Source organism: Opisthorchis viverrini, assembly GCF_000715545.1.
Source record: "Opisthorchis viverrini unplaced genomic scaffold scaffold2155, whole genome shotgun sequence".
In the NCBI taxonomy this organism is placed as follows: Eukaryota; Metazoa; Platyhelminthes; class Trematoda; order Opisthorchiida; family Opisthorchiidae; genus Opisthorchis; species Opisthorchis viverrini.
In genome coordinates this window covers 34,400-56,964 of record NW_008752364.1, presented here as the reverse complement: position 1 = coordinate 56,964, position 22,565 = coordinate 34,400, and the positions used below count along the sequence as shown (strand labels likewise).

General features: G+C 41.3%; 1 protein-coding gene across 1 annotated transcript in view; it reads left to right on the top strand.

Annotated features, from left to right (window-relative positions):
* Nucleotides 1-22,565, top strand: part of T265_15655 (hypothetical protein) — a gene marked incomplete at both ends in the record, with an annotated part of 64,263 nt that overhangs the window by 29,235 nt on the left and 12,463 nt on the right. Inside the window, 3 exons of the mRNA XM_009178874.1 lie at nt 1,661-1,721; nt 13,341-13,427; nt 17,054-17,131. Of these exons, the coding sequence (XP_009177138.1) occupies nt 1,661-1,721; nt 13,341-13,427; nt 17,054-17,131 (226 nt within the window). The remainder of the gene's footprint in view (nt 1-1,660; nt 1,722-13,340; nt 13,428-17,053; nt 17,132-22,565) is intronic.

Genomic DNA, 22,565 nt, shown 5'->3' with positions numbered 1-22,565 from the left:
ATGCTTCATTGGGAAATGTCGTAAGTAAAGGGGCCACAAGTTAATCAGTGGTGGCCAACATTAAACTTCATGGTGTGAAACACAGATCATCATCATTGAATGTGGTTCCTTTCAATCGTGGGAGATACGAATAACAAATTTCTCCGCGTATACAAACCGGTGGGTCTGATTTAATATCAGATTCTTCTTTCTTTGCCATGACTAGTATGGAGTCACTGGGATTATTTCCTAATGATATTAGTTCTGCAAAGGGATTGATAAAAATTAGTATATCGTCTGCTCACCTCGGCAAATTTCACGTGGGTGCTGTAATTTTCCTGAAATGCTTGAAGCAAACGCCCGCTGAACATTTATTTTGGTTCTTCGCCATTGCCATTAAGTGAGATGAGAAATCCTGATGAACTTTGATAATCGCACGCCAGTTGTCTTAAGCGGTTCGTGCCATGCCATGCCAAGTGAGATTGAAACAATCGTGCATTCCATTCTTTCACTTCCGTGTGCTGCGCTACCCTTTACATTATTTGGAGAAACACTAAGAGATTTACACCTGCGTGACCAAACTTGCAGTAGTCTTGGGCATTGTTAGACGTGGTTCGAACGTTCTGTTTAGAACGGTGTCACACGAATGCCTTGTAGGAATAAGTAAGTAACCTTTGTTACTACGGAGCACGGAGAGGTGACCAAATTCTACGTTGCATAACAGAGTGAGCGGCTGCTTGATCCCACACTGATAGAAACATGCTCGTGAGTTAAAACATATCAGGCGGAAATGTACCCCATGAGCGAAACTATTCAATTATGGGAAACATTTGTTCGTATTTTTGATGACATTTCGTCTTTAGACGTGAGTCTATTGGCTTTTACTAGTAATCATCTCTTCTTAATTTCTACGAGCAATCGGGAATTTACTCTACGAACCCCTATGTAATTTCCCCATGGGCTGGAAGAATACAAATATTTCGAGTGATGCGCGACGTGACTGTCAGATATGCGCCACAGATCTAATTCTATTAGAACGATAGCGTGTATTCACGCGTCTCATCAACCAAAATGACATAGACATGACCACGGTCAAATTTGGTAGTGGCATTCAGAATGTCGACCGTTTTCCAGACCTGCCGTTCCAGTTATTACCCCTTTAGGTTGACCGTATAAAGATAGCACGTGCCTGTCATCGGTCCAAGCTACTCGACAGCATTTGAAACCTTCGTATCCTCATCAGAAAACACCACTCTATATAGATGTTTGAGTTTTATTCTATAGTCGCAACATCTGCTACAGGAACTGGTAGAGCATTGAGACGGAGCTTTCACCTTCCCCGGTATGCCGGGCACCTTAAAGCGTTTGTAACCGTCAACCAAAGCGAGAGCCCAAAACGGTCCTCAAAGATTTAATTACACTATCTATAAGCCTCCAAGACCATCTGTTCAGAAAACCTAACACTACCCAGCTTATCGCGTGTTAGTGTATGTCAAAGTCAATTTACTGCAGTTCGTTGGGGAGCATGACCACGCTTTAGTCCGTGCTATTCAATTGCTAGTGGACGTCTCTCGGGTAGCGGATGCATATTATACTAACTCAAAATGTGTGGCATTAAAATGATCATTTTCCTTAGTTCTTGCGCTTCGTTTAAGCTTCCTGTTTGCTACTACGTTTACAGAATCAAACAATTGGTTCTTTTTGGCGAGGGAGCCGGAGCAAATATCCTGGCACGTTTTGCAGTAAGTCGACAAATCCGTACAAATCATTTGCCAGTATATCGTTTTTCCCCGAATGGAGGTCTACAGAGCAACATCATCTTCGCAGGACTATCGGCTTGGGGAAACCCTGCATATTCGGAAGTATTTTGTTATACTGAGCTCATTATAAATGCCATTTAGATGAATAAATGTTTTAGAACACCAATGGCCATATATGCTTTCCGTTGTTTTATGATAAGTGATCAAACAGCTATGGTACAATGATTTGGCTGGGGGGGGGCAGACTGTCTAATTCTGAAAGTATTAGCAGGTGTTTTACGTACACACATCAGGTCACATTAAAAACTTTGGTAAGCCTAGGGGCGTTCTATTTCACACCCAAAATATGGTCGGAAAAACTTGTTCCCGTTAATTATTCGCATGTACATTTCGTTGTCTTATGCTATGACTGTAAACTTTATTTTTGTTCAAAAGCGGACAATAAAGTTAGAATAGCGAAGCTGTTCCTCCCCGTTGTCCATAGTGAGGATGAACTTCTTAGAGCCAATCAGCACAATGCGTTGTGCCAGGTCGGACTAGTTCTTTTATTTGGTTGACACAATTCTTATGCCCAAAGCATAGCTTAGTTAGAGGATTTTGTGTGTTTCCTATATTATGGGAATTTTATCAATTTACAATATTGCCATCAATATTTTGGAAGATGCTATGGAGACGTAAAACGGTAGGAAAAATTTCGAATTTGACTATTTTGTTCGCTGGACTCGGCAATTTTGTTGCGAAAGTTTTATCCGTTTGTTGTGCATTGGCACTTCATGGCTCGACAGTGCATTGGCGTGTGAGCCTGCACACCAGCACAACGCTACACCAGTATGGGCTGGGCGACACCCAGCCTTCGACGAGTGTTTCGCTACAAATGCGATATACTGGGCAAACGCTCCAGAAGCACATTAACGAATATTTTGTTACCAATCCACATTACGAATGTTCGGTATAAAAATTGCTAATGACAGTAATATCTTACTTAACTAATGCCGTAAATTTAAGTTAAAATTTCTAAGAAAAGTATGCTTCGTATGGAAGTATGCAAATGGTTTGGCGTAAATGGCGAAATTTAGCGCGGAGCAAAACCACATAAATGGAGAGATGCATCTCGTTGATAACATGCACTTATTAACTGTCTTTAAGTACTTCAAGGTCCACCCGACTTTATATGCATCGGTGATCCACTCTTTGTTATACATATTGGGTTTCATTTGTCACATGCTTAGGTGTGTGGAGTAGCTGGCCTGCAAATATCATTGTGAATACGCGTTGCTAAATGGTGCCGAAGGTTCAAAGCATATATTGTTACGATACATAACTTAAGCGAGCATTCGGTATTTTTTCACATTGGGTGTCAACTCGTGTGCTTCCCTGGGCTTATTTGGCATTTCTGCCTCTCATATCATTAAACAGTTTTCATTAGTTCTACAGAACAATGTGCCATGGCACAGTGATAGGCCGAAATTCCCAGATTCGGAAAATCGTCCGCGCTACGCTTTTACCCTAGCCTAAGAAATGTACTTCTATGGTGTGATCTACCTTAATGCAGTTAAGACACTTCAAGCTTAGGAGCTGTACGGAGGGATTTATACCGGTGAGCAATCGAAACTTACGTAGACATTATAATGTAGCTCAGAATTGAAGGATAAGGACACGTATACTGTCATTACCTGTTTTTCTTTAAAAGGTAGGCCACCTTCAACTAAGGCTCATAGGACGGCCTGAAAGGGAGACACTTAGAAATCGCCCTCAACCCTGAGCAAAGATCATTCAAGGTGCCTCTCAGGAGAAGCCTCATGTCTGGATGCTAATTTCGTGTGTTGGTTCTCCTTCGATAGGACGCTAAGTTGCAGTACATAAAATTCACTTCTAACACGGTCTGCGGTTCCGAACCAGATGTTCTGCTGCATGAACCTTACCAAAAATAGACCCATTTAAACGGAGGTCGTCAACTTGAGGACAGCACGTTGCTATTCCAAGCCACTTTCGAATACAAAGATTAACAACATTTCATTATCTTAGACTACTGGGACGTATAAGCGATAATGTACGTACTGAATCTGACTTGAGCAACCGGCGAATTTTGGAGATCAGTTGCACAACATATTTGACCTATTTATAGGAACCTTTCTAGATATTGTGAGGTTCGATAATGTTCCAACTCGAATCTCAAAAGGAAACCTTACATCATAGTGGAACGTAAATAGATTAGATTTACGATTCCAGTGAGAAACAGTGTGCAGCATATCAATGGAAACAGCCTATTCGAGGGAAGTCACTGGATGATTGCTTAGATTAAGGCTGTGGGTGCAACCAAAAGTTTGATACCCATAGCTTATTTGAAGGGGCGCCTGGTGATCCGCGCCACATTTGAGGTACACTCTGAGCACTTGGAATGGCCACTTAGTTTCAGATATTATTCAGCTCCGTCTCTACAACAATGTCCATAAAAAAGTCCCTCGTGGAGCAACTGTGAATTTTAAACCCAGCAATATCCAGAACAGTTAGCCAGGGCTTCGCTGTGATGTCCGCTGGGAATAAACTGACTGTCAGATCATTAATAAGTCAATTAGTCCATTATTATCAATTATAAGTCAATTATTAATAACTCTAGCTTAGTGTCCTCTGGTCGTTTATTATTTGATTTGCTCTTGTTCACACATTGATCATTGGGAGACACTTCTAGCATCATTGCTGATTGAACACGCTGAACAGCTCACTGTACTAAGGTAATTGCGTAGGTTCCGGTCCGTTCAGCGGTGGCCATTTAAAGTCGCCTTTAACATCGCTGAGGGCTAAGCTATTTGATAGCCCCAGAATACCAAAGCGGGTCTGATAAACTCACTTTATCCACTCTGTGTCCACCGGTGTCCAACCAATTCAATGCAACCGGCGTGAAAGTGACCGCGGTTGCTGTGGATCGAGCTTGCTCGGTCTCCAGGCCTAACAGTCTCGATAACACCCTTGCGTCTTGCAAACTTAAGCTCCCTGGCTAGGGATGTCAGATCGCTAAATCAAAAGACTCTGGCTCGGATAGTTTTTTTCAAGGCGTTCAGTTTTAAGCCTTAGCACTCACTCACATGAGCTATAACCCGGTGGCTATCGAATATTCAGCCCTGATACCGAGGTATCAAATAATTTGAAAACAGAGATGGTGTCTTTACAATACTTACCAGCCACTTTAGATGGTCAGCTGTTGATCTGAACTTTCTTTCAATACAACACACCGGTTGGAGGACCTTGGCGTTCGGCAGTTGTTCAGTTCAGTGAATAGCAAATATCAACCTAAGGCAGTGCATCTGAAAGATGTACAACTTTCGAAAGTCGCGCTGGTACGTGGTCAGCGTTTTAGCTTCCCTCAGGAGGATAGGCATGCTGAAAGAGTGAAACGTTTTTTAGACGTGTAGTCTGTCTCCATTCGTGGGCCATGATTCCTCCACACCCGTTTCGTGAGTTTGCCTGAAGTCACACTAGCTCAGCTGACGTTCGACGGCCAAACCAGCAATTAATGTTTTCAGGGTAACAGAAGCCCGTGCAGTTGTTTAAAATTTCTGTCCTACTCTTGAAGTGCATAAGAATATTGGGGACTCCATGCTGCCTCAAGTTGCAGCGAAACAAAAGTAGGCTTTGGTTGAATGCTCAGGCCAAAACTGCGCGGCTGCAGTTGAATGGCTCTCACTAAGGCGCCGAAATTTGTCATGCTTATCGGCAAACAATACAGCCATCCAAAAGCTTGAGTAGGTGAGCCTTGTTCTGATGAACCGGAACTCTGCCACCAAAACTTCTAATATTGAAATGGCACCCATCAAGCCGATAAAAAACCATACGTTAGCACCGTCTCTAAAGAAAGTCCTATCCATGATACCTGTTAGATACCAAGTGGAAAAGGCAGAGGCATGGACGCATAAATGTTTCATGCTAGCAAGAATTTCGAAACCGCTTGGTCCATCCCTTCGTTTTCACCTTTTTTCCCGTAATGTTACATTTGATTTTGATGATGTTGTTTCAGTGGACAGCCGTACTTAAAACTTTCTGACTGAAAACCTCGAACGCTTTTAGAAGGAGCACAGTATGCGATATTCGTGGGATTTTTCTTGGTGCTGCCGTGCAGCAAATATCAGGTGCGTTGTGAGACGACCAGCACAGAATCCATATTGTTCTTTTGGGACGTGTAAATCGGTCAGGCGACTGCTTAGTCCCCGTACCAAAAGCCTACCAGGGCAGCTCAGTATACTAATTGCTCTGTCTTTTTTCCCCTCTAAAGTGGCACGAATAGAGCATCCTTGAATTCTGGTGAAACTTTTTTCTTGCCAAATCTCGTTGGTAGCTTGAACTGGTAAATTCTCCAGAACCTAGCCATCGTCCTTGACAAGTCTTCTGCAAGCATGTCTTTTTCAGCTGTCTTACTTTTATTCGAATGCATGTTCGCCTGTCGTATCTAGTCGATAGTTGGACAAAGGTCCATAGATAGTTTTATTTACAGTAGTTCGATTCAAGCTCGTTCGTCGATGTAGCAAATCGTTTAAGTGCCTCCACCGCACATCCCCTAATCTGCAGGTAACATCCACCATAATTTGGCACCAGAAGCCTGGAGAGTTTGTATCAGTTTGACGCTCGGTTTTTTATCCAGACTAAAAATTCTTTGTACTGCTATCTGACAGCAAACTCTTCAGTCTTCTCACTTCGCTTTCTACTCCGTTTGTCCCTGGTGCGAATGAATCATTTCATTTTGAAAATCATCCAGTTGATGTTTGTAAACACACCGTTCGAATCAACATTAGATTCAGCCGGCGACTCTTTTTCTAGCCACCAGATAATTTACATTCCCGTCATACTATTCCAGTTGAGCTTACGAGCTTGATCTGTTTGTCTGTCACTGTCATCGTCTGATACGTTATGTTGTGCCATGCACTTATCAGTGGGTTTGGTCTATTGAGGGAGCCAGTCGGCGTTGGTAAATCAAGCTGATTTTCGGATCCATTAAACGGTTTATGTTAAGTACCATGCACCCACTAGGGGAGAGGGTGTGGTTTCCTGATTTCACCAGACCGTGATTCTGATAGGTCAGAGATGGGCTTGGGTTTTTTATTGGTAGGATTGATACCAGCACTTTTTGTCCATAGTTGTTTGACATAACTTCTAGTGGCGAAAGAATGGATAGGACCTCAGGACTGCCTTTTTTAAACTTCATTCTCCTCGAGTTGAAGAACAACAATGTGCGCCTACCAAAATTAAATGTGACCGTTTAAAGTTATGGTCACGCCGTTAATCCCTGTGCACCGGCGGAACAACTGTTGTCTCATGATCCACTCGAACCCCCCTGTATATATGGCACCTCATCCAGCGCTCAAACTAAGAGAGTCCTCTTGATGGAATTATGGCAGATGGTCATCCACTGCCAGAAAATAGTGGGTTTACAGCCTGATGACGTGCTATCGAATTTTCTGATGGGACACCAGATGTAGGCGTTCCAGAACGGTTTGTCCGGTTCCCACAAGGAGCATGACAGGCAGTATTAGAAACCTATACTGGAAACGGCTAAGTGATAAGCTTGAGTAGCCCGCTCTGTAGAGGGCGTGTGTACACTTTCATTATCAACTGTAAGAAATCCCATTCTATCGGATTGCTCACGATGTGCATCTACCGGCGGGAATGCGCGTTCCATGCTTGGACACCATTCAGTTAATCCGGGTCTTCGTCATACGGAGCAGCTAGGTGGGGCAAGATGGGATAGATCAAAATGGCATGGTCATAGGAACCGAGTTTATCACAGCTGAGTGTGGAAAACATAGTACTGCTGTTAACACATTTGTCTTGAATGGGTTTTGAAACCCTTGAGAATGTTAAAATAATGCTAGACCAATACATATAATATGAAAACCCCTTATGAGATCATCAGCAAGTATACAGGGATCTATCATATTATGTATTGAACCCAGCAGTAATAATCAGAAGGTTAAATACATGTTTGCAAGACGAGATTGAAACTACTCTCAAGAGCAGAAGCCTACAATCTCACAGCGGACATTTCATTCTTGTATGTGGTCAATAGAATAAGCAGAAAATAAAACACCATTTTTGTTCGACGTATGTGACGATTCGGTCATCACTGTTATTTTAGATGAGACCGCCGTGACAAACCAAAAATACCTAATCGAGTAATTTCATTGCACATACCACTAGGCTCCCTTGTAGCATTACAGCCACTCTTCATTCAGTACGGCCTCTTCATTTACATTCACAGTTCCTAATGACGAATTTTGTGTGGCGTTTTTTGGCGTGGTCACCCAATTTCCTCAATGCAGCGAAGGTTCCAAAAAATCGCGACCGCAGTTTACTATCATGTTCACGGGAGCGTTTGCTATATAGGTGGAGTTCCATTTGAAAACAAATCACATCACGTGAGCTATAACCGTCAAGGTTGTCATGCCGACAGTTAAAAGGCTCTGTTGAGGATACGCAAGTTTATATACAGGTTCAGCTAGGTTACAGGTGAGTCTCCTGTCAAAACCAACTTGGTATGCATATGAGTACATTTCTCCAAGCACACATCCCATTTTTCGCCTCCGATCTGACATGACGATTCTGCTTTACCTATGCCAGATGGCAAGAACACTGAATCATTCCCATTAAGGCTTATAGGAATTATACACCCTTGCCAAAAATGCATATGACCTAAGTTTCTGCTTGTTAAATGGACATGTTACCACTACTTGGGCAGTACATGCTGGATGTGTCGAATGTCCACTTTTGTGCAGATAACCGCCGAGGCGATCCACGATGAACCCAATAGCGCATTGGTAACCTCCTTGGTTTTCCTAATGATACTCATCTCTTTCCTAGTTCACATGCGATTGCTAAACGTAAGCTGGAACGTCGACGTTAAGGTTTGCTATGGTGTTGGATGGTTACTGGGGGAATTTCTGTGAACCTGATGAAAACTCTGCTTCATCATAGCAAGAGATTTTTTTATTAAGCTGTCCTAACCTTATATAAAGATACTCATCCACGCTCAAAAGACTATGATATTTTTTAGAAAATAACGGGCGAATGAAAGGTAAAACTTCAAATTATTGCGGATGGGTTGTAAGTGGTTCTCTGTCTAGCTTATCCTTATCAAAGCAATATCTCCACTTAGTGCAACGTTGGTCATTATCACAGTTATTTGTTGAAGCGCACTGATGCTGTTTATGTGGTTTGTAACCAGAATGCCAACTAATGTTCTAAAAATTAAAATGGCGTGAGACGAATGCAAGAGAACTTCTCTAACTTACATGGCGCAAGTGAAAGCATTGTTTTCTCGTCTGAACCACACGAAATTAGGCTTTTTTGCACGCGAATTCATTCAGTCTAGCTTCTTAAGGGGAAGTATCCCACGCAGTACGTCCGGTTTGTGACAAGATAATGATAATCAAGGCTGGCTGTTGACTTCTTGTGAATTTCTGGCTGCAAATATCATTTGATGTTTGACATAAGCCAGATTTCCGCTCGGGCTCCCATGACGCCTTGCGGATCTCTGAAGAGTTAAGACCAAGTGACAATCAACCTAATTTACCTGACCAAAACATAAGCCACATTAGACCATACTGTTGGAAAATAGTATACCTGCTAAACCCCTTTCATTACAGTGGTGCTCTTTGCAGATTTTTGCGGCGTCACAGAATCAACGGGGTTCAAATCCCTCTGATTACAATATTGATACTGAGGATTATTCTCTGATTTGCATTGGTAGAGAGATTTGCGTACGCTTGTGCGGACCAGCTGTAATTTGGAAATCACTTACTCTTCTCTCAGATGAGAAGTAAAGTGATTTGTCTGAATTTTACGACCATGAACTTGGGGGAAGATCTACCGTCTTTTGACTTCATTTCTACATCCTTACTCTTGATAATAACTTCGGTCGACAATTTTTATTCCCTAACCACATGCAACACGCACATCATGCAAATACTCGTCAACAGCATTTTAAAACTGAACATGAAAATTTTTGTCCATATTCCCTGCAAGTACTAAACCAGCCAAAACTCTGTCAACTGACCATTTTTAATAATTTATGCGCGCTTTTTATCTGATAAACTATGTAATGAAAGCTACATCCAGATGAATATAATTTCGCAGAATTGCACGCACTTCAGTAATCCTGTCAGAATGCACCCAGTTATTCACGCGTATTTTAATCCTGTTACAGGACTCGAGTTTTCACGTTTAAGCTTGTTAGCTACATAAAACATTGAGATAACTGTGCTTATAAGCTGATTAAAATTTTGTCTAAGTAATTACTTGCAGCGCCAAATAGTGCAACTTCACTTACTGGATAAAACCACAACTACAAATTCAAAATTCCCCGCTACCCAAAAGACCATGAGCAACAGGAAACTCTTATCACGCTGCTTGGCTATCGGAAAACAAACAGGCTTCGATTGCAGGATAATGTCTAATCCAACCATTTCTTTTCAGCCAAATATCTTTAAAGTATACCCTGAGTGCATGATGCTTCATTGGGAAATGTCGTAAGTAAAGGGGCCACAAGTTAATCAGTGGTGGCCAACATTAAACTTCATGGTGTGAAACACAGATCATCATCATTGAATGTGGTTCCTTTCAATCGTGGGAGATACGAATAACAAATTTCTCCGCGTATACAAACCGGTGGGTCTGATTTAATATCAGATTCTTCTTTCTTTGCCATGACTAGTATGGAGTCACTGGGATTATTTCCTAATGATATTAGTTCTGCAAAGGGATTGATAAAAATTAGTATATCGTCTGCTCACCTCGGCAAATTTCACGTGGGTGCTGTAATTTTCCTGAAATGCTTGAAGCAAACGCCCGCTGAACATTTATTTTGGTTCTTCGCCATTGCCATTAAGTGAGATGAGAAATCCTGATGAACTTTGATAATCGCACGCCAGTTGTCTTAAGCGGTTCGTGCCATGCCATGCCAAGTGAGATTGAAACAATCGTGCATTCCATTCTTTCACTTCCGTGTGCTGCGCTACCCTTTACATTATTTGGAGAAACACTAAGAGATTTACACCTGCGTGACCAAACTTGCAGTAGTCTTGGGCATTGTTAGACGTGGTTCGAACGTTCTGTTTAGAACGGTGTCACACGAATGCCTTGTAGGAATAAGTAAGTAACCTTTGTTACTACGGAGCACGGAGAGGTGACCAAATTCTACGTTGCATAACAGAGTGAGCGGCTGCTTGATCCCACACTGATAGAAACATGCTCGTGAGTTAAAACATATCAGGCGGAAATGTACCCCATGAGCGAAACTATTCAGTTATGGGAAACATTTGTTCGTATTTTTGATGACATTTCGTCTTTAGACGTGAGTCTATTGGCTTTTACTAGTAATCATCTGTCCTTGGAAGAATGGAAGACAATTAAGGTTTTTAGCCGAAGCCATGTCTCAAGAGCCAAGATATCGGCGGTCAGCATGAGACTTTTCGAGTAGCTTGAATCTCAATTTAGATGTTGTCGCACATTTCCCACCCCTCGGTCGGTATGGAGGTTCAGGAGACCTTTTTTTATATTTCTGTACATCAACCAACGTGATGGGGGAGGTTCCGTGGAGTTCAGCGACCTGTTCAGCATGGAAAGACCGGTGACCAATTTTCACCTTTGCTACTTCAGCCCGTGACCACGAGGCTCAGTCAGCTTCTGTATATCGGTAGTTATACCGTTTCAAACATAAGTCAATACCAAAAGAAGAAACTATTGTGTTTCAGTTTACAGCCTACTTTTTCTGACGAACAGCTGTTTTGCAAGTAGGACTAGAAGAACCTTGAAATCCACAGTTTGCTTCTTATCCCACTCTTATTCGCAGCGTGAAAAATATGGGCAACACTTCTGACTCTTTATTTGTGGTCAAATTAGTGACGAATTTAACGCACAGGTTGTGTGAAGCAAAACAGCTATAGATTGCACCTTTTGACTTCCTTATGATGTTAGAAAAAGTAATCTTGTATGGAATGCAACTAAACTGCCAGTCGATATTCGCGCCAGGTAGTGGAATGGTTTGATAAACCTGGTCGCTTTTTTACTTCAAAGGAATGACAAGTGTGTAGGACCAATATTTCAGAATTATGCGAAAAATGTCTGGATTATTCGGGTCCGGATCCCGATCAAGCTTATGTATGTCAGATATAACTCGGTTTTAACCCATACTAGGAGTTACCAATGATCGCGCATTTTTTGGCGTATCTTGTTCAAGCAGTGGACAAACGCGTCTTTATGAATCACCGATAAATGATTTCAGTTTGGGGCTTAAAGAGTACAGCACAGGATGTTGACCATAAAACTGAATGACGCGAAAATGTGGTGCACCCTTTTTAGCACAATTTTGTAAGTAGAATGGCGTTTTAACTACAGAAAATTTCCACAGTACTGATATCACACTAACTGTAAAACAAGAGGTAATGTCTGAGGCAGACTGCGTTCCTTTACCTAAGTGCCGTCTATCCCCCCAATCCACCATGCTTTGTCTTTATCACCACTTTGAAAGTGCGGCAACTTTGCGTTCAACTCTCCAGCGTCACACTAAATTATTCAAATATTTTACTAGGTCAGTATTTTGTCAAGTGCGTTTTGTGTGTTGGCTCATGTTTTAAGAAAAATCGAATGAGTTGATAGTCTGATACTTAAATGTTTCGGCATTTATGCGATTTCGGGTTGCATCAATTTATGCAAACTCGACCGTGCTACATACTGCATTCACTTACCGACACTGATCACTAAGGAATTGAAATTCTGAGTTGACGGTGCCGTGGGTATTCTTTGGCACAATGTACAGAACAAAAGTAACTGTTTTGTCAGGCTTTTGCTAGAGTTATACGTTTTCGGCCGCTTCGCAAGTTTATTGCTGCAACACCCGTGAGCCACTTCAGTTATACCCTGAATACGGGTTCAAAAATCTTGGTCTGCATAACAGCTTCTTACAAAGACGTAGGTCTCCTAGACGTTGAAACTTCCGATTTCCTGTATATGAGTTTTCCTACGAGGTCAAACACTAAGGCTTTCTTTGACTGAATCCAAGATGTAAACTTCGGCCTCAACAATGGCCAACAAAACTAGTAAACTGAATTTTCCGAGAGCCCAATATCATATGGATAATGGGAATTTGTCTACGCAGCCCTTACTACTGTTGATGAAGTAATATGCCAACGGATTGCGTGTTTCACTGTATTCTTACTTTGAACCGGACTCTTATGACCAATACTTTATCTCGGTCAGTGAAATTGCTTGTCCGAGAGAAAAATCTTCACAGTATGGAATCACTTGAGTCACAAATGTGCACAGCAACTACTTAAGCGTATTCTGACCCACAATTACTTAAGCTTCCAGCATTTGGTCTGTTGGAGATCATAGTTTTTTAGCGTTCTTAGGATACTGCGTCATTCACCATCAATTTCCGACCAATCATCAGTCGTGCATCGCGTAATTTAGCTTCCACGTTGGACTGCATACTAACTCCAAGTTAGATTTTGTTGTTCTGGAGCCTCTGCATGGTTTTTGTTTGTTTTAAAATGTACCTGCTTCGTGATGGCGGGTTTCAATGATTTTGGTCGGTTATATTTTCTGGCTCTATTTTAGATCATGTACGACAACTTGGTCCTTGGCGCAATTTTAATTCATTGTACTGCAGCGTCGGCATCTTTCGCAGAAGCCATCAAAGATAAGGTAACTTACTTTTGTTTGGTTCTACCATAATTAGGGAATTCCATTTGCATAATGCACATTAGGTGAGATACGACGGAACTGACGGAGTTTGCCCGGATACAAATTTACGTGTATTGATGTTCGGGTCGTTTCGCGCTTGTTCTGCAGTTTACTGCGAACGAATTTATTTGGTGCTTTCGAATGTTCCAGAAACTAGTGATGCCTCCGGCATCTGGCAAACATCTGGATGGTTTTGATTGACTAGGGTCACTGTCTTGGGGCGTGATATTTAACCTTGCTCAACTCGGCTGTTTCACATCTACCTTTCTTCCTTTGCGGGTTTTGATGGCCTATGATTGATGTTTAGATTACCTGCGAGTGAGTGCATGCAGATTTATTCGAATGTACCCATACTGCTTCCAAAACAAGAAAAAAATGGGAAGTACCAGCTTTCTGAGAATTATTTTTTAGAGGTCAGCTTAAAAACGTCTGTTAGCTCCTCAGTTGTTGAATCTCAAGCAGTTTCCCAAGCTCGAAGGTTCTGTTCAGTCATGCGTGGGTAACTAAGACTGTTACGGTAGATGTTTTGATTACTTCAGGTATTTGACCAACGATGCCTCAGAAGCATGGCTGGTTTTGGATGGCATCAGTGAGTTCGTAACGAGGCGATTAGAAAACGGGTATTTGATTGTGTGGCAGGTACTTCAATCGGGGAAAACATCCAACATCATTGACTAGGATGGCTCGGTCATATGCTACACACGCCGAAACACCGTCTACCTAGACGAAGGGCAGATGTTGATGCCCCCCTGAAAAATTAATGCAGAATCATTTTCCTGGAAAACTTTGAAGGCCACGCCGGGCTTATGAAACATGCGAGGACTTTCCATTTCCTTTGGTCTGGGGCAAAGGCTAAGCAGAATGAAACCGGCGATGGTTGTTACCACGGAAGAAACAAGCTGGAAAGGTCATCACAACTACCAAAGACGAATCTAAGTGTCCGGACATGAATCTGTAAATCTTTTTTTCTGAGTGCTTAACTTCGATAATCACACTACGATCATTTATATCACTATTCGGATGCATTCTGATCGAACCGTGACCAGCTGGTTACAGAACATACAAGATTCCGTTTGACTTATATAGTAACCATTGACTACATTAGCAGCTTTAATCTAGAGGTGGTAAGATTAAGTGTCCGCGTTGAAATCGACTGCCTTGGATTCTGCAAAGTTATCGTAAATGACAAGCCAAGATCGATTCCAAATTTTCAAAGTCGCCCGCTTTCATCCGAAAGAGGATTTTATTTCCAACTTCATTGGAAGCAGGGTCAGAGCAACAGAGTGATGCCAAATTTGGCGAACAGTCACACAAAGCCTCCCTAAGGTTCAGGCGTTATTGACAGAATACCACGGGCTTGGATGAATTACAGGCGTGTGTTGGCGTTTTGCCCTCCAAGTTAAACTGAATTAAAGTATTACAAAAGATAGCTATTTTTGAACACCACCTTAGGGTCAGGATAGTCACGTGATACCTTGTGTCAACCAATTTTTTGCAGTAAATAACATTACCTAAGATTTAGTTTATCGAGGTTCCTTGAGGACGATTTTACGCCATGTACATCCATCGGAAACCTGGTTAAGCTCAGTAGATTTTTAAAGGATTAGAATGCTAACGATACAGTTCTCCCAGGAGCGCACAATATTGTATCGCTTCAATGAGAGCCGTATATTATGGGTCGCTGACCTATTATCCTTTTAGGGTGACTATACTCTTCAAAGTTTCCGTATACGCCAGTAGTGGGTTTGTTTGCCGAACATAACGCTGCTGCAACCCGACCATAATAAAAACCGCTTTGGTACCGGAATCAAGGATCACCGCGCAAGAAAATATGCCCTGTATTGGATGTCTTTAGTGCAAATTGCTGATGCCAATTCAAGAGCTGGGCAGTCTGCACATCACAAAAGAACTTTGCGAGGTTGGCACTGAGAACGGTTATTAATTTGCCTGCTCTTATCGACATAATATATTTCAACTTAGGCACGCTTGGTTGCTTTGTTGATTGTTATTTATGGCCATGAATTTTGTATGGCCTACACAACGTTTGTAGTATACCAAGCTGTTGAGGTTGTTATCAATATCATAGGGTGACAAAAACCGCCGATTTTAACCATTCGTTGAAAATACTGGCATGTAGGCTGGTTTAGTTCAGTAAGCCATGTAGACTGGACGTATGCCCAGTAAACGCAACTGCAAGTCGAAAACCAGAACCACTTGCTGCTAGGAACATTGAGATATAAAAGCCTTCTGAACTGTACTCAACAACTGTATTCGCGGGTTTGAATGACAAATTTTTCTCCTAAAAGCAATCAACTTCTATTTCAAAGNTGACAAATTTTTCTCCTAAAAGCAATCAACTTCAATGATATTTCAAAGCCATACCCTGTTCCTGCTGAGCAGACATATTTTGATGCCTCCACTCTTCCCCAACGAACGACGCCGAAGTGGTTCACTAATGTCTACAGGGTTAAGGTAAATTAAGATATTTTCTGACGGATCTAATGAATACCCCTTATGAACGGACAAACGATTTTTGATGAAACATTTCAAAAACCTTCCCACTAACTAAAAGGCACTGTGGCCGTTGGATGCAACAAGTTGCAGCCAAAAATTACAAGACAATACGTGAGAACAAAGTTATCTTCATACACATTGATGAGCTTTGAGAAGCAACTAGGTATATTAAAAAATGCACCCGAATGATTCCTGAAAGTCATATGTTTAGTAAGGCCTTATAAGATTCCGCTCTTACAGGCTTGGTAATTTCAAAATCGTCCGCAAGAATCTGAACAAACGCGGGTATTTTTATTGTCCTTCACTAGGCGAATTTCTTGACAAATTTCAAACCTTGGGCTGGAACAAGAAGATTCTTTGATGCGTATTCGTTCTGGATATACGTACGCCTATTTGCTGTGTAGCGTTGTGAAACCCTTTGACCAGCGGATCCACATGCTGAGTTTCAAAGTGCAGAAAACTCAGTAGACTGGTTTGCTGAACTAAGCACATTATAATTCACTATGAAATATTTAGGTTAAAAATAGAGTCTTTTGTCAACACTTTCGGTATTGTTTCTGCTGTGAACATCAATAGAATCTGTCGGAATTCTATTGAATTGTACAGATGATAAAGCGCTCTGTCATGATTGTGTCCCTATACTGTCCAAAAGGTTACGCATACTGCTGTTGTTGTGGTTGGAGGTTGGATAGTCTTATTCCTTGAAGTATCTATGATGTCAACATTGATTTCATACGGAGGTTTCGACTGCGACAATCGTCACAATGTGTCTCTCATCCAGCGTAATCCAAAGGGTTTTCATAAGAATAATCGAATGAAATTGTTTATTGCTCCAAATTGTGGTTATTACCTATGGGAACGAAGGTATTTCCCAAAAACTATTAATCACTCAAGGCAAGGATTCGCATCGAACCCCGGACAAGACGAACAAAAGCGATTGGGTTTGTGAACGAATGTCTTGGTTATCTGCTTTGTTGTGCTTTATTGTGAAAAACTAAACAACTTTCATCTTTAGTATTCCATCACAAAAATAACCAGTTTACTGAGATGTTCATCAACCTTTCTATTTTCAGCTGATAAACTGGAAACTGAACTTATCAGGGATGAACGCGGCGACTGAAAGTTTTCTTATTCTGCACCGCTTTGGGCCTGTGAGTTTTCAAGCACTTTGTACACCTTAAACACTAAGGCAAGCAGTCTACCAACCATAAAGAGTATCCCCACAATGTAAGTGCCATCTTTTCAGTTACGTAAGATTTTGGACACGTTTGACGTAAAAATCGATTAGCCTGGCGTATTCTGTCAGCGTACGATTAAAATAACCTCACGTCACATGAAGGCCGTCTTTCTCTATTCTCATTATATGTAACGGATGAGATCGCACAACACTGTGCTGGCTCATGAGAAAACGGGAGGAAATCTCATGGAAGTGCACCAATTAGTAACATATACTGAGTTTGCCTCATGACGTAGTACAATTCATGATTCTTCTCATATCAAATGAACGAATGAATTTATGTAATTCCCGGTTCCCACATTAAGCAAGCTACTGAATCCGACTAATTACACAAACATAACATCTGATAAATTCCACCATAGTTTCTCCTTTTTTCACCTCGTTCTTAACCCATTGTCGTGTAAATGTTTGCTTAACTTCAGCGCCTTCTCATAAGACGCGATTTAGTCATCTGAACTCAATAGTGATGAGGAGGAAACATAAAGACGCACATTATCACCCAGAAGTCTACATAAAAGTAGCTGGAGCTCAAACACCAGATTCAGCCATCGGCTTCGGTCAATCCATTTGGTCCCACCGCAATTGATCTGTGATGTGAAACTCGCGTATTGCTTCTAGATTTGTGTCCTAACTAGGTATTGATCTTGGCATTGCAGAGTAGAGGCTTATCTGAGCTATACATAAACCCGATGGATTGTGTATATGCATTTTGCCTTCAGAACTCTGTTCACCGGAGACTTCGTAGCATAGAGGAGAATATTGGTAGCTCAGGTAGTATAGATGGTCTTTGGTTTATTCGCTGAGCTGGGCAATTTGGTTGCAAACGTTTCATCACCAATCAAGGTGACTATTGAGCTAGCACTTATTTATACTGTTTTTTGGTTGAGCACTCAGAGGATACTCGGACAAACTCGAAGATGGTATTTACTACGATAATGTCCAGGTTCATTTAACTTAATACACTGAGGTATCTGGGTTTGTTCTTGTTGTGTACGCCTGATTTTATGTAAAAAGTTTCACACCATTTGCTATGTTGATCTTTTCTCCTTGTTGCTTATATATTGCCGTCTGTGATGGTTGTCTTTATGGGTATACAGGACGTCGTCCATTAAAATTATATATTGGTTGCTAAGATGGCTACCCTCGATGCTCTTTTTTTAGTTGGACAAATTTGAGGAAATATATTAACCACAACTTTCTATACAATAAGTCATGTATCTCTTGGAGAATAAGCCTCAGTGTGATATATATCACAAAGAAGACGGAAGTGATTTTACGAGTCTAACGTTAGGATGCCACCGTATCAGAATTCGTTGTTGAAACGGTTGCTTTTACGATAGAAGCAGTAAAAACCCGATTAGCAAACTCTGTAAAATGACGTATCTTTTGAGGAAGTTTGATGCTGTTCCCTTTGACAGTTTTCTGATCACTTGGGGTAAGCTGTCCATCAGATCCACCTTACATTTAAGTTACACCTGACACATTTTACCCAGCTAATATACTTGACAATAAACAATGTGGAAAATTCTGATAATTATACCACAACCAGGGTGTATCAGTGAAAGGCCGGGGGACGCGCTCTGCCACATGAGCCTAAAAAGTGGAATAATTTAAGTGAAACTAGAAAGAAGTAGAATATTCAGTGCTGCGAGCCCCCTGAGTCTGCGTATTATACTTATCTATCATATATAATAGGATTCCGGCAAAATAAACATCGTAGTTGCGTTCTTTTTTGATGCCCGCGAACGAGCGTTAATTCACCTTGCAGTGGACATTATCGGGGAACAGTAAAAGTGTATTTGTGCGATGAGCACGTGGTGCTTGAAAATCCGTGTCTTCTGAATTGAGGTGGAACTAGGATGTGCCAAAAGTTTGGTCTGATATTTCTCTGGAACTCTTTAGAAACAAAGGATTGTCGATACCTTTGAGATGGATCTTTTCCTCAAAGAAAATCTTTTCTCAACAGCTCATTGGAGATATCCTCCCGAATGATGACGGACTCAGCAAGCATGCCAACCATGATGGTGCCGTTTACCGTGATAACTTTACGGCATGTTCTTCTTAAGAAAAACCGCCCCCTATAGTGACTTTTGTTGTCTGGTATTGCACCGCATTCGCTTTAGCTTCGCCATAACGTGTTATACATTGAACTATTTTAATGGTATCTGTTGTTTAAAGTTCAAAAATGCGTGTAATTCTTATGGTAAAACCATGTGTAGAGGTTAGAGTCAAACACCTGATTTTCAGTTTGTCTTATACCGCACTGGGTCAATATGAATCTACAATATATTTTAAGGTGACCGTGCACGCGATCTGTCGTTTTGACCTTATATGTTCATAATTGATGAAAAAACGTTTTTGCCTCAAATCGAATGGCTGATCAGAACACTGCAGCTGGACATATAGGTAGGCGTCTAATTAGCGGACTTTCACGGGATGACACTGGTTCATGAAATGGCTCGTTTGTTTTCATCTAGGTTTTCGCTTATTGTGCCGACACCCAAGATTTTAGCCATGATTAAGATTCAACATCAAAGTGTCCTAGTGTGTAATGCGAGAAATTGATATGCCATTTTCAGTGATTTTGCTTCTGAGTCGTTGTAATCAGTCGTTAAATCACACCGGTACACCGGAACCCATTATTTTATCTTCAACTCAATTATTGAGTGCGGTCTTTAGTTTTAATGTTGGTCAATTATCCCCGTAACGCTAACGTGGAATAACGCAGTGATATTAACAATTTAGGCTGCTTCCAACCGGTTGCGAGTGCCGGTTGTTGAATACATTGTCATGCATGATGACCCGGTGGAATTGGTTTTTCGCATCGTCACCATGCCCAAAAGGGAGGAAAACAAAGACTTGTCGGATGTTAATAGGATTTTTGAGGTTACTTGCATCTTATTGACGTTGAAAGCTGACAAGTGTGTATACTTTATGGAATCTGCTTGTCGCCCAATCCAGAACCATATTTAATTTCCAGTTGCTTGGGAGGCGGACGGGTTGTTCTTGAAACCGTTTTGAATATACCGTCATTGGTTCTTTCTGGGGTTAGTAAATTTTTATCTGTTCCTGTTGAATCGAGCCCCATGGAGAATGCAAAGCATAATATGGATGCCTTCCTGCCTTTTAGGATGCGCTAATACTCTGCAGGCGAATAAACAATACTTATTAATTACATTTCCTGTTAAAAACAAGTGGTGGTATTTAGGCGTGTCATTAGCCTATCAAGTGTTTGCCGTCGGGACAAACTGTTAACAGTTATTCCAGTGGTATTGGAATTATTTTATCAGCTAACTCTGAAAGATGTCATACATTTAGTGAAAGTATTCAAAACTTTTTATTTCCTATCAGTTTTGTGACCTTTTCTAAAATGCTTGGAAGCCAAAAGTACAAGAACAAGCACCGCGAGCAGTGGGACACACGGGAATAAACATCGTATTTTCAAAATAACTAACCGCCCCCCCCCCGCTATCTCATACAAGAAGGGCGAAATGTTCATGCTTTATTCCACAATTTTCTTAACTTACGGATTAATTACTGTTTCACCTTCGTTCCTTTCCTACCAAATAGGTCACCAAGGTTGGTAAAGCCTTCGTCAATCCTGTGGTCTAGATTAGTAGATGTTGTAATAATGTCCCACTCTGGTGGTGAAAACACCTTGATTAGCCCGTTAGATAGAAGCAGAACCAGAATCTGCATTTTAATGGACACTTGAAATGTATTTGGCACCGATTTGTTTTGCTACCACTATTAGCTGTGTGCTAAAATATGTTGGAGGGTGTGTGCTTAAAAAAACTCATAATATTTGCCCATTTTACTATAGAAAATCGGCCAATCTTTGAGCGCTGTGCTTTTTGACACTGTATCCAACTTTTTAGGGCCGTTTTTTCTGTGCAAGTGAAATGACAATTTTTTTTTGAAAATGCAATACGAAACTAGATACCGGAAAGCCATACTAGTTCTGAAGCACAGACATGTCACCATTTCTTACAGGCTGAATTTTGCCATTCTGAGTAGCCCGGATCGAAGATCATAATCCCGATTTTGAAGCACCACACGGTTCTTATCCAGCATATAAACCATAGAATGTACTTTTGTACAATTGCCATACACTTCAGCTCTGCTGTAGGACTTACGGTTGGAAGAGCTAGGTTTCACGGGACAATATGAGACATTGGGCTTGGGCTAGAAGTCAAATTTAATCAGCAACCAGAAAAAGGTTAACATTTTGTTGATTCACTTGGTTTTGGCTCGCCGAAGGTAAGTCCAAATGTATCTTCAAGCAGGGGTTTTCGTCGTCCAAGAAGTAGAAATTGATCAATGTACACCTTTCCTGGACTTTTCAGCCACACGCCTGGTCTGGACGACACACGAAGTTTTGCATCCCTAGTCCTTTGAAATGCAAGCTCAAAGTCGTGCAATTACTGTTCCCTGAAGCAACGAGAATCCGAACGGTGGATTTATTGACCAGGAAATTAGAGGACAGTGAATACAAACTACATTTAATCGGGCAACATAGCGAGGTGCAAATGCTAGCAACAAAATGTGAGTTGACCAGCAAAGGGCCTGTCTGCTTTCGAGCAGAACAAAAAGAGAGGAAGCTTACTGGCCGGATTGATCGCGAGCTTATTTATGGCACCAAGGATGATGTTAGGCGCAGCAGGACTCGGGGCGATCAGCGTAACCCTGGGATTATCAGTAAAATTCATTATGGGAGTAAAACCCATCAACACTGCATAGCGTTGTGTTTGGTAATCTACTAGCAACTGATGAGCCGACTCATCCTCCTCCAGTAGAAAGTTACGATAAGCTAAAAATGCAAATTAATTAACAGCACAGCAAGTTACATTGGTAAGGCCGATGGGCGTATCTTCTCCAATCAATAAAATTGTCCAAATTTTGGTGCCAAACTAAACTGGAAAACCTATCTTAACTCCTATTGGCCGAAGGCTATCAGCATTCTTCGCTAACCGATATCTGTTGCTGTCACTATATCCTGCTGATTTTGGCGCCATCTTTTACCATCCCACTTTGCTACACAGAGTCACACATGTTAGGTGTAATTCCAATGATCGATTAAATTCTAATTCTGCGTTCGGAAACAACTGCCTCTGCTTGTTAGACTGTCATGTGCTGATAAAATTACTATTTTCTGGGTTACCTTGACCTTTTGTATGGCTTGTTTGCATGGAATATTTTTCTTGTCAAGAAGTTTCACGTGGTTTTGGCAAGTTAGTTGCGGCTTACCGATAGTCGCCCTGTTCGAGACCTACTAGATAGGTATAGTCCTTGGAATCTGAAACAGCACTTTGGCTGAATTGTTACCCGTGAACGAATATATATATATA